Here is a 12,570-nt window from a genome sequence, read left to right as displayed (position 1 = left end):
ACAAAACAAGCGAACAAAAAGAAGATGAAGCTATGAAAGATACCGTGAGATAGGTTTAGTCGTTGCAGAATGCTGATGACTTGCTGACAGAGAAGCTGAGCTCAGGTGAGACAAATCATCTTTATTACATGCTCACTGTTACGGGCGGGACAGGATCTTAACAATAAACTATATCATTAATCGATGAATTGATTTGTATTCCTATGATCCAACCAGATTGATCTGTCTGAGGCAAGCTGGTAATCGAATCGAGTCAGCCTAAATTCAATTCAATTCAATTCAATTTTATTTGTATAGCCCAAAATCACAACAACAGTCGTCTCGATGGGCTTTGAAGTAAAACATGAACTCAAAAGGATCATGAATACAAAGAGTTCAATAAGAAATTACTAAAATGAACTAACAAACTGACTAAGCTATACTGGCATCCCTGCCCTTAGTTTTTTAGAAGGAAATACTCCTAAAAAACCGGATTCCGGAAAAAACTAAGAAACATCAGGGGTGTCCACATGAAGGAGGGATCCTCCCCCAGGACGGACAGGCGATTTACCAGAACTCTTAGAGAAGAATTAACTTATCTAACTCTACAACTACATATATAAAGTCCAGCAGACGAGCTTCATCCAGCCGTGGTTGTGGGGACAGTCAGGGGCGCGAATCGAGCCGGAGGCAGGAACCACAGCCAGGTGTAGGAGCAGGAGCAGAGACGAGGTGCTCAGTCGGGTACAGAGCAGAGACGAGCCAGAGATGAGCCTGAGACAGGAACCACAGCCAGGTGAAGGAGCAGGAGCAAAGACGAGGTAGACGGTCAGGAACTGGAGCACGGATGAGCCAACTGGAGTCTGGAAGCACTCCCACTCCCCAGGAGGGGAGAGGGAAAGAGTGACAATACATGAATCGCACTGTACCAAACAGAGGCATGGAGAACTAAATGATAAATTATGATCAAGAATAGAGGAGAGAGGAAGGGTAGAAGTAGAAAAGAAAAGAGGACAGAACCCCAGTGCACCATAGTTACCCCAGCTTCAACTTCTAGCAGCCTTTTAAAACAAATAGTTATTGTTATTAAGTTTAATTTAAACAAATTAACATTAAGTTAAATAATCTCTGAATACTAGTCTGATAATAAGCCTGTCCAAAGAGGAATGTTTTCAGTCTAACTTTGAATGTAGAAACTGAATCGGCCTCTCTTACATGAGCTGGGAGTTTATTCCATAAAACAGGGGCTTGGTGGCTAAACGCTCTACCTCCAACCGTACTTTTACTAATTCTAGGAACCACAAGCAGTCCTGCATTTTGCGAGTGAAGTCTTCTTATTGGATAGTAAGGGACTATGAGGTCCTTAATATAGGACAGGGCCATTCCATGTAAGGCCTTATAGGTTAACAGGAGGATCTTGAACTTGATTCTAGAATCAACTGGGAGCCAATGGAGCGAAACCAACACAGGAGTGATGTGATCTCTTCTGCTAGTTCCTGCTAACAATCTAGCTGCTGCGTTCTGAACAAGCTGGAGACTTCTTAAGGAACTCTTAGGACACGCTGCTAACAAGGAGTTACAGTAATCCTGCCTCGACGTAACAAATGTATGGATGAGTTTTTCAGCATCACTCTTAGAAAGTATATTTCTGATCTTAGCAATATTCCTCAGGTGAAAAAAGGCAGTTCTACACGCCTGAGATATGTGAGCCTTAAATGATAACTCCTGGTCAAATAAAACCCCAAGGTTTCTAACTGTGGAATTGGGGGCTATACTTATGCCATCCAGGGAGACTATCTGAGCAGACAGAGCATCTCTGAGGTTTTTAGGACCAAGTATAATGACCTCAGTTTTTTCTGGGTTCAATAGGAGGTAATTAATTGTCATCCAGGTCTTGATGTCACTGATGCAGGCGTTCAGTTTCTCTATCTGGTCATTCTGGTCAGGCTTCATGGATAAATACAACTGCGTATCGTCGGCATAACAATGAAAATTAATGCTGTGTTTCCTGATTATGTTTCCTAGGGGTAGAATATAAAGCATAAACAGGATCGGTCCCAAGACTGAGCCCTGTGGGACTCCATAGTTGACTCGATTGCACTGAGAGGAATGGCCATTTACATTAACGAACTGATACCTATTGGACAGATAGGATTTAAACCACTGGAGAGCAGATCCTCTGATCCCTATGTCCTGCTCTAATCTATGGAGTAAAATACCGTGGTCGATAGTGTCAAAGGCAGCACTGAGGTCCAACAGGACCAGAATAGAAAGTAGTCCCTTTTCTGAGGCCAATAACAAGTCATTAGAGACTCTAACTAGTGCAGTTTCCGTACTGTGGTGAGGTCTAAACCCCGACTGAAAGTCTTCAAAGTGGCTGTTGTCCTGTAGGTGGCAGTAAAGCTGCTTAACTACAACTCTTTCTAGGATTTTAGAAATAAAGGGCAGGTTTGATATTGGTCTGTAGTTGGCCAAGATGCTAGGATCCAAACTGGGCTTTTTCAGAAGAGGTTTAACAACTGCATATTTAAAAGACTGTGGCACGTAAGCCGTTTCCAGAGAGGTATTTATCATTGTTAATATGGAATCATTAATTAGGGGAAAAGTTTCTTTAAAAAGTCTAGTGGGAATTGGGTAAGATAGGTTGAGGATTTGGAGGACGTAATAATTGATGTTATTTCTGCTTGATCCACAAAAGTGAAGCAGTCTAATGTTACAGAGGTTTCTATGGAGGCCTCCACTTTTACCGCTTCAGCCTGCTCTGGGCTGATAGTAGGAATAACTTGATTTAACTTATGTCTAATATTTGAGATTTTACTATCTACGCAGGGCTTTTTTATAATTAAATAGGCTATGTTTCCAGATATCCAGAGACTGCTCTGAACCGGAGCGGCGCCATTCTCTTTCCAACTTACGGGTTTCTTGTTTAAGAGAACGAGTTTCAGCGTTAAACCACGGTGCTACTCGGTTATTTCTGACGAACTTAAGTTTCAGGGGGGCAACAACAACGAGTGTACTCCTGAGGGCTTGTAAGGCATCATTAACAAAGTGGTCATTTATACTAGGACTGATACTATGGTAGCTGGACTCAGAGTATTTTCTCAGAATGTCACTAAGTACTGGCTGAACTGTGTGTTTAAACTCAGACACAGAACGGTCAGTTAAAGTTCTTCTAAGCTGTTTCTTATTCACTGGGGCAGTAGCATGTTCTAATTTAAACTGGAAGGTAATCAGAAAGTGATCAGAAATGATTAAAGAAATTGTTTCAAAATGAGATAAATCGATAATCGAAGTTGGAAAAATACAAATTGGATTGAGAAATGGTAGGTTTATTTTACTTTAATGTAAAAACAACAAAGTGCATCACAGCGGAAAACAGACATGTGATGTCATCAAACACGGATCAGTTCATCATTCCAGTCCAATGTGTGGACAGACTTTGAATAAAGTCATGTGACCATCCAGTGTCTAGAATGTTCCCTTTGGATTCTTTGGATGTGGATAAACAACAGTGGTGAACTTTAGGAAACTAACATGTGAATGGATTTGACATTCATTCTAGTTTACTTGTTTGTTTGGACACAGATTTCATTTCCACTTGATGATCTGGAAGAAATCCAAGAATCTGGAAAACTTAACAGCTATTTGAAATTCTTGGAACCTAGTTAAAATATTTTTTTGAAATTGACTTGTGGAGACAGAAGAACTGACAGCTGGTGAGCAAAGACATTGTGAAGAGAACAGAACTGTCCACAACAGAAGAGTGTTCCTGTTGTTCCTGTGGCATGCATTGACTTTCTTACTGTTCTGTGAAGAACCAGCCATGAGAAGATCTAGTTTGTAAAATTCAGCTGTTCAGTTCTATGTTGAGAATAAATATTCAGCTGTCAGTCAGCAGAGGAGGTGCATCTGGAACTGTTCTAAAAATTCATGTATTCCCATCACTGTTCACCTTTCACGTTGTTGTTTTCCCCTGTTCTCTCTAAATATTAAAGTATTGAAAAATTTATTTAAGAAAGAACATTCTGCTGTGAGTTCAGTAAATCTTTTTGGGTTTTTAAGCCAGGGGTGGGCAGTGAATTTGGACAGGATTGACTTGACTAAATTAGGCATAGGAAGGTCAGAATACTTGCTTACATTTAACTGCTATCCTAGCTACTTTAACGGTGGGAGTTGGGTCATCTAGACCCACTAGACAGTGCTCTGAACCTTTTTTCTTCAATGATTTGTGATCTTCACTGGTGTCCATGGATTACATGAAATCTTTCCACCTTTATCCACCTTTTTCATGGTAGGGAGAACACGCCAATGGAAGGGAGGGTTCATAGGATAGCAAAAAGGGTTAAAAAAGTTAACACACAGTATGACAACTTCATTTGCAAAAAGTGCTTTAAGCTTTGAAAAAAGAACTGAACGATGACATAACATATATAAGATGTACCAAAAAAGAAAAACAGGTGATATTTTAGTAAAGTTTCAAGTGTGTATTAACATGTAAAGATTTGCGACAGACTGGCGACTTGTTCAGGGTGTCCCCCTGCCTTCGCCCACAAGTGGCCGGGATAGGCTCCGGCAGCCCCGTGACCCCGAAAGGGATAAAACGGTATAGAAAATGAATGAATGAAGTATTTACAAACTGCATCTGTTAAATGTGCAAGATAGCGCACACAATTAACTTTACAAGTTTTATTTTAAATAAGGAATTTGGGTGTCTCTAGAAGAACTTTCAAAAAAACTGGGAAGATGCTATAGATCAGGGTCGGCAACCCCTGCTGTGGCACGCGGGGTGCAACAATAATCTGTCGTCTGTTTTGTCCTTCGGATTTGAAAACCAAATCAGGTTGGAGTGATCTTATCTTCTTACAATGATCTTTCTTCCCTGGGTTCATGAGGAAAGGGTCCAATTACACAGCGCTGTTACTGTGGCCCCGCCCACCTCTATCAGCAGTGAATTTTCTGCATCAGCCTTCAGGAACGGCGGTTTAGATTAAAGCACACCGTCGGGGAAAAAAACCTAAATTTGCGTCAAAGACACGTAGAAGTTGTAATAATGATTCTGTATTTTTAAAGATGTTGCCAGTAAAATGACAGGTGGGGTAAAATGAGTGTCCGTGGATGGAAGGTTTTTTTTCAATGGTTTATTTGAAAGCTAAGGTTGCAATCAAATAAGAATAATACACAAAAACACCTGGCTGGCTGGGGCGGCGCTCTCTTTCCCTCCATGCCTCCCTGCTCTCTGGCTCTGGGGGCCTCGCGGCGGTCCTGCTGGCCCTGGCCTGGGTGGCGGTCTTGGTCGCCCGGGGGGCGGTTGTTCCCTGCCTGTTCCCCTGTGGCGTTGGGGGAATTCCGGCTGCCGCTGCTGCTGCGGCGGGGGTCTGGGTGTGGGGGTGGCTGGGCGCTCCTCCTCCTTCTTTTCACATTCCACCATCCATTTTAGAAGAACATAAACACTCACCTGAGCACAGGTGTTAGCTCACCTTTGCACTAACAGTTTGCATGATTGAATGAATGAAAGATTTCACACTAGTTGGTTTAAAGGCATAGGTATGCGTTCGTGAACACTATCTGTTTTGTGTACATGTTGACATGTGGACATTTTTGCAGCTAGCAGGTGTGTTGATAACATTTCAGTGTGTGTGTGGACAGGCCCCGCCCTTTTTGTACTACATTTGAACCTTACCGTAATGATAAACAACCAGTAAACCTGTCTGCTCTATGCTGCTTCATGGTCTTATCCCCCCCTCCCACTCAAAAAAAAATAATACACAAAAACAAATTACAATCATCAGTTATACATTCATACAAAGACGTATCAAACTCAGGATAATTAGTCATAAAATTAAATATTGCTTAAAAAGGAGTGGAAGGAAGAAAACAAATATAATCCCACCCCTGTTCTACCGTAACCATTTTATTACATGATTTATCATTATCCGGTTGATAACTTTATCAGAAAGAATTAAGAATCTCTAAGTATCAATTAAACATATGACAAAAATGTAATACTTATTGTGTAAAAAATAGACATAGCTATTCTACAAATCAACATAGAAAATAGAGATCAGTTATCTAAAATATATGCAGATTATGTTAATTAGAAAAATCATGTATATGATTAAAAAATAATACTATATCAGAAGGTGAGGGTGTGTCTGTGGATGAAGGTTAGGGAGGGCGTGTCTATGGATGAAGGTGAGAGTTGTCTGTGGATGAAGGTGAGAGTTGTCTGTGGATGAAGGTGAAGGCGTGTCTGTGGATGAAGGTGAGGGCATGTCTGTGGATGAAGGTGAGAGTTGTCTGTGGATGAAGGTGAGGGCGTGTCTGTTGATGAAGGTGAGAGTTGTCTGTGGATGAAGGTGAAGGCGTGTCTGTGGATGAAGGTGAGGGCATGTCTGTGGATGAAGGTGAGAGTTGTCTGTGGATGAAGGTGAGGGCGTGTCTGTTGATGAAGGTGAGGGCGTGTCTGTGGATGAAGGTGAGGGCGTGTCTGTGGATGAAGGTGAGGGCGTGTCTGTTGATGAAGGTGAGGGCGTGTCTGTGGATGAAGGTGAGGGCGTGTCTGTGGATGAGGGTGAAGGGTGTGTCTAGATGAAGGTGAGGGTTGTCTGTGGATGAAGGTTAGGGAGGGCGTGTCTATGGATGAAGGTGAGAGTTGTCTGTTGATGAAGGTGAGGGTGTGTCTGTGGATGAAGGTGAAGGCGTGTCTGTGGATGAAGGTGAGGGTTGTCAGGGGTTGACATAGCCCAGAAATTTGCACTGGCCCACAGGGCCAATAGCTTTTGAAAGTTACTGGCCCGACACCGCGCACAGCGAGACCCGCCGCTCCGCAGGTGCTTGCAACTTTAGGGGGGTCCGGGGGCATGCCCCCGGAAAATTTTAATATGGTGCAATTTGGTGCATTCTGGTGACATCTAGCACTTATTTCTACACTTTTCAATGACTAAAAATAGAGCATATCAAACTTAAATCTGCTCTAGTCTGTTTCAGATGTTTTGAAGAGAGCGCTGCAGTGTAGTAGGAAACACTAGTTAAGAAGTTTTTATGCTGCTTCTAATCACTGCTATTTCACATTTGTTCCTAATCAATAGTTAAGAAGTTTTATTGACTTTTTTGCCCTGACTGCCTTAAGGTTCTGCTTTTTGTTACTGTTGCAAAGTTACATTTACTTTTTAGTTGCTTTAGTTACCTAATTAAATTAAATAATTGAAAAATTAAATACAATTAAATTACTGAGATCATTCAGCTAACTAGAAATACTTACTGCTTACAGTGTTGTAAAGAAAAACAAAATTAAGTAGTTTGACATTATACTCCATTTGAGTCTGAGATTCAGGTATTTTGAGTTGCCTTTGATTCTTTGACATTCAGCTTAAAGCTTAGTGCATACAGTTTCATCTTCAATGCATTCATTAAATATCTTGCTGTCCATGCTACTAATTAATAACTACTAACATATTCCTATCTATTCCTGCCATGTCTTCCACATCTCTGACATGCTTCAGTCTCTCTTCAGTGACGGTGTTGGATTTTTGATCATCGCGGTGAAAAACCACCAGGGGGCGCGCTGATATGTGTGTCAGTTTAAATATATCTGCCTAAAATGTAATAATAACCCACTGGCTTGTTCCTTCGTTGTTGCTGTTTAACATTGTTTAGTATTGAATTGTTACATTCAATAAAGTTTGAAAAAAAAATTGAGTGAGCGCGTGCCGCGTGGTGCTCGGCAGTGACAGCCGCGCGCGCAGGCGGGAGAGGAGGAGAAGAGTGATAAAAGGTTTCCCATAGAAACCCTTGAAGTCTGAACACAGGACTAGCAGAAAAAGTGAATTATAAAGACGAGGTAAATCTACACGTTTTCGCAAAATATACTTTATTGTAAAAGGTGAAAAATGTATTAATTGTTAGATATTTTAGTGGCCCGACCGGGCCAGCGGACAAATGGCTATGTCGAGCCCTGGTTGTCTGTGGATGAAGGTGAGGGTTGTCTGTGGATGAAGGTGAGGGCGTGTCTGTGAATGACGGTGAGGGTCGTCTGTTGATGAAGGTGAGGGTTGTCTGTGGATGAAGGTGAGGGTGTGCCTGTGGATGAAGGTGGGGGCGTGTCTGTGGATGAAGGTGGGGGCGTGTCTGTGGATGAAGGTGGGGGCGTGTCTGTGGATGAAGGTGGGGGCGTGTCTGTGGATGAAGGTGAGGGCGTGTCTTGATGAAGTTGAGGGTTGTCTGTGGATCAAGGTGGGGGCGTGTCTGTGGATGAAGGTGGGGGCATGTCTGTGGATGAAGGTGGGGGCGTGTCTGTGGATGAAGGTGAGGGCGTGTCTTGATGAAGTTGAGGGTTGTCTGTGGATCAAGGTGGGGGCGTGTCTGTGGATGAAGGTGAGGGCGTGTCTTGATGAAGTTGAGGGTTGTCTGTGGATCAAGGTGGGGGCGTGTCTGTGGATGAAGGTGGGGGCATGTCTGTGGATGAAGGTGGGGGCGTGCATGAGAGAGAAAAGCGCAGAGCTGATCCATGACCTGTTGCTCACGTTTATGACTGCACAGATGATTCTCTGTTTTTGGCGTCTCAGTAGCTGATATTTATGAAGTTATAAGTTCAGTTTGTTGAATAAAAACCAAGCCAGGTCAGATTAAATCCAGACTTTCTCTCTGTTCTTCCAAATGTCAAATTGAAATGTAGAGAAGTTCTAAAATGAAAACTACAGCTGATAAATTTACTGAGGGGGAAAAAATGGATAATGATGCTGTTCAATTGTGGAAAATGTATGTGACTATAAGGGAAACACTAACAAAAAAGTCTAGCCATTTAATTATACTTACAATAAAATTAGTGAAACCGCAAATGTTGAAAAGCGAATGAGCGGGGGAACACTGTATCGACTTTGTTTGTGCTTGACTCTGAACAACAGCTGTGATCTTGTGTCTTTTTCTACACTCACAGCTGAGCTCAATTCTTTGTAGTCCTTTTTCTAAGCACCTGCATTGTGTACAGAAAGACTCTTGAACCTTGCAGTTGTACAGAATCAGATTAGTGGATGTCACAGTATTGGCACGATAAGCAAAGCCTTGCCTAAAATGTTAACAGAGGAATATTTTGACATAGAATGATGAATTTGATCATGGGTTTTTAAAGTGTACTGATGGGCTGTAAGCAGTCTAAATGCAGAAATAAGTCTTTTTGTGTAGATATTTTAAAGTGGAACTGCAGAGCTGGTGCTCGAACCTAACCTGTGCATTTCGCCTCTTCAGGTGCCCACGGAGTGCGAGAGGAGCCCCAGTTTGTGACAGCACGTGCAGGAGAGAGTGTCATCCTGGGATGCAATGTGCCCCACCCCCTGAACGGACAGCCTTATGTGGTGGAGTGGTTTAAGTATGGAATGCCAATTCCTTTCTTCATCAACTTTCGCTTCTACCCCCCTCATGTGGACCCAGAGTATGCTGGTAAGATGCTGAATTCTGTGAGAATCAAAGTTGAGATCAATGTGACTTCAGTGCTTCTCAGCCTCTTTGGTGATGCAACAACAGCGTGTGGCAGCTCCAGGCAAAGGCCACTGTTTCATGAAGTGAGGAGTCCTGCAAACAGACTGCAGGATCATCCATGCTGGCAGCATACATGAGTCAGAAAACACAGGCATAGAAGCTGAAAGTCAAGAGAAATGATTCCTTGCTTTTTGCAACTCTGACAGTCTTCACGCTTTGGGGAAACCAAACCAGCGGTTGCCCTAGTCACAACTGCCCTCACGGGTGACTGCATGCTGTCTGCAAATCCTTGTTGCCTGCAAGACTTTTTAAGATTATAGAGCACTCGGTGAGCCCGCAAGGCAAAAATGTTCATGCCCATAGCTGCTGGCATGTTGTGAGTGACAGGTCATAGTGAAGCAGCACGTAAGAGTAAGTAAAGGTGAAGTACATGAGACACAGGCGTGTCCTAAAGATTTGTCTTTTATTGACCCCCTGGACTTTGCATACTACACAGGAAGCCCGCTAGTGCTGTGAAATGTGAACAGCAGGGTGCACGTGTCCCCTGCATGCACACTGCTGTTAAAAACAAGGAAACTAGACATTGAGAGTGTAGTTTGTGTGGATATCCTATTCATCTCAAGTATGACCTGCACATTCTGTGTGTGCAGTATTGCATGCAGTTGTTGAGAAGCCAGTGCACCCATCAGTGCTGCAGAAAGGGCGGCGTGTGACAGCATTCCACGTACGTCACAAGTGCCTGGAACTTGCATTATCCTTACAAGTGCTTTCCAACACTTTCCATTTACAACACGGACCACAATCCTACGTTCCACTTTCTTGATGTGGTCACACCTGTGCTCTTCTCCATTTAGCAGCCTGAACAACCCAAAAACCTGCAGCCCCTGTACAGGCTCCACCCCGTATGAGGGACTAAGGCTTTAAGAGGTTAATGTTACACATACATAGATTTTATGATGAATGTAGATAAATTAACCTATTTGGTAAGATTGTTTTCGCTGTTAACAGGATCCTACGATAACAAAAATGTCTTCTTTTTATCAATTAGAATAGAATTGAATAGAATTTTATTGATCCTACAAAGGGGACATTACCTTGATTTTGGGGAACAACTTTTAATTTAGTTTGTACATCAACAAGCTGCATCTCTGCAGCTACAGATGCATATTTATTCCTTTGAAATTCTGAAATGTTGCGGCCAGTATAAAGCCTGGACCTCTTTGACTTCCAATCCGCTCATGTCAAGAGAGACCTGTCATCAGCTAATCGGGTATCAGAGAATCAGGGGATCTTGATGACCTTTTTGTGGGACGGACTGGATCGACCATGGAGGCGTGGCTCCTTCTTTTCTGTTGACCTACATGGTGCACTGCCGTCACCTGCTGTCAACTTTCCTGTTACTGCAGCCCATCCATGGAGACTGTGACCAGTTGTTTTTTTATATGTTCCTCTTCAAGGACATCCTGTTCAGATTCACACGGTTTACATTGACACCTGGGAGATGTCAAGTACAACCACAGCTCTCTGTGCCCATCAGCTTCTCTAGAGTAGTTTTGCATTGAAGAAATTAGGATATAAAACAGGTTTAAATGATCAAATTAACTTGTTTCTTTTATTCACGCTACAGGACCAAATATTTTGCCTGTTCATTGTGTGATCAAATGTTTAAAAAGAATCTTCCCGTTTTGGGCTGGCAAAGACTCTGAGGTGCTCAATTTGATAATCCCGGTGATAAATGTCGCTCAAGTGTGTGGAAGTGAGAACTTTGAAGTAAAAGTGTGTTGAAACTGAAAAGATTCAAATCATAAATAGGTTACCTCTAATGAGAAACACTCGACTTTACAGAGGATCAATAGTAATCAGCAGATCCTTTTGGAAAGGCAGCTGATTGATTCCTCAGTCTGCATCAGACGCCACTTACCTGCTCACACTGCTTACACTGCTTCCTCCCTTTTGCTGCTGGAGGAAAGATAATGTGATAAAACAGACACCTCAGCATTGAGGTTCTGAGTTTTAGGAGATTTGGTTCTTATCTGATTGCGGCTTCATGTTGCTATGGAATTTGAGGTTGTCTTTGACATTTATTTTCTTTTAGAGACACACAGCCGTCAAATGGAGCCTGGTCTTTACTGCTACTCTAAGAGCTTTGATATACCTCTCATCAGTTACAGTTCCTATCAAATGTTCATACAGTATGAACTTGTTTGCCCTCCAAACCATCAGATGAAGAACAGCCCCCCCTTAAGCCGGCAGAATCAATTAAAAATCATTTACAGCTTTGCTTCTTCCCACTCCCTTTCAAGCGACAAATCAACCTCTATTTGACTTTATTTTACCATCAATATATCTAATAAATTCATGTGTCCAATGTGTGTTCTGTATGTGTTACCACATATGTCCATTGATGGTTCAGAGTAATTACACTGTCAAGAAGATAGCATCATCCTTGTTTATTTTCAAATCAATGTGTGCCTTAATGACAGAAATTGGTTTGATATATTTGTGTTTGGAATAAAATAAACCAACCAAATCCAATATTTTATAGAATGGCCTCATGCCCCCCATGAATACCACTATGCATTGCATTTGAATGATTTGTCATTAAAAAATGTGTATTTAAATGTATTTCGTATAAATACATTCCACACTGCCTACAGCAAGTTTTTCAATAAACCTGCCTTACATTTGATCTGGAGTCCTGGTGTAGTTATGGTAAATAATTGGGTCCTATTTGGGTGCTGGTGAAGGAGGACATGACGGGGGTAAATGTGAGTGAGGGGGAAGCAGAGGATAGGCTTAGATCAGGGGTGGGCAAGCTACGGCCAGGGGGGCCATATGCTGCCCGTTAAATGATTTAAAGATTATATTGATAATCCTTATAAAGGTGTCATTTTCCCTGTAATTCTGGAGTCTTCCATAAATGGTGGTCTGCAAGCAAAGTGACCGTGGCTTAGATGTACAAAGTTATTCAGCCTTCATGTGGTGCAATTGACTCTAACATGAGAACAAAATCCAATATGTTCAGTTTGAAAATATATACATCAATTTTTAATCAGTTCAAGCATGTTTTCATCCGCATTCAATGCTATTTATTGCTCTGATGAGGTGAACCACCAA

At 42.1% G+C, this 12,570-nt stretch overlaps 1 protein-coding gene across 6 annotated transcripts in view; it reads left to right on the top strand.

Annotated features, from left to right (window-relative positions):
- The window catches only part of igsf9bb (immunoglobulin superfamily, member 9Bb), a 136,577-nt gene that overhangs the window by 22,923 nt on the left and 101,084 nt on the right, over nucleotides 1-12,570 (top strand). For all 6 annotated transcript variants that reach the window (XM_023962303.2, XM_078931067.1, XM_023962302.2 and 3 more), the window contains exon 2: nucleotides 9,223-9,414. In XM_023962303.2, the coding sequence (XP_023818071.1) occupies nucleotides 9,223-9,414 (192 nt within the window). The remainder of the gene's footprint in view (nucleotides 1-9,222; nucleotides 9,415-12,570) is intronic.

The sequence above is a fragment of the Oryzias latipes genome, chromosome 14, assembly GCF_053564925.1.
Source record: "Oryzias latipes strain Hd-rR chromosome 14, Olatipes_Hd-rR_3.1".
Lineage (NCBI taxonomy): Eukaryota > Metazoa > Chordata > Actinopteri > Beloniformes > Adrianichthyidae > Oryzias > Oryzias latipes.
This window is presented reverse-complemented; position numbering and strand designations above follow the sequence as displayed.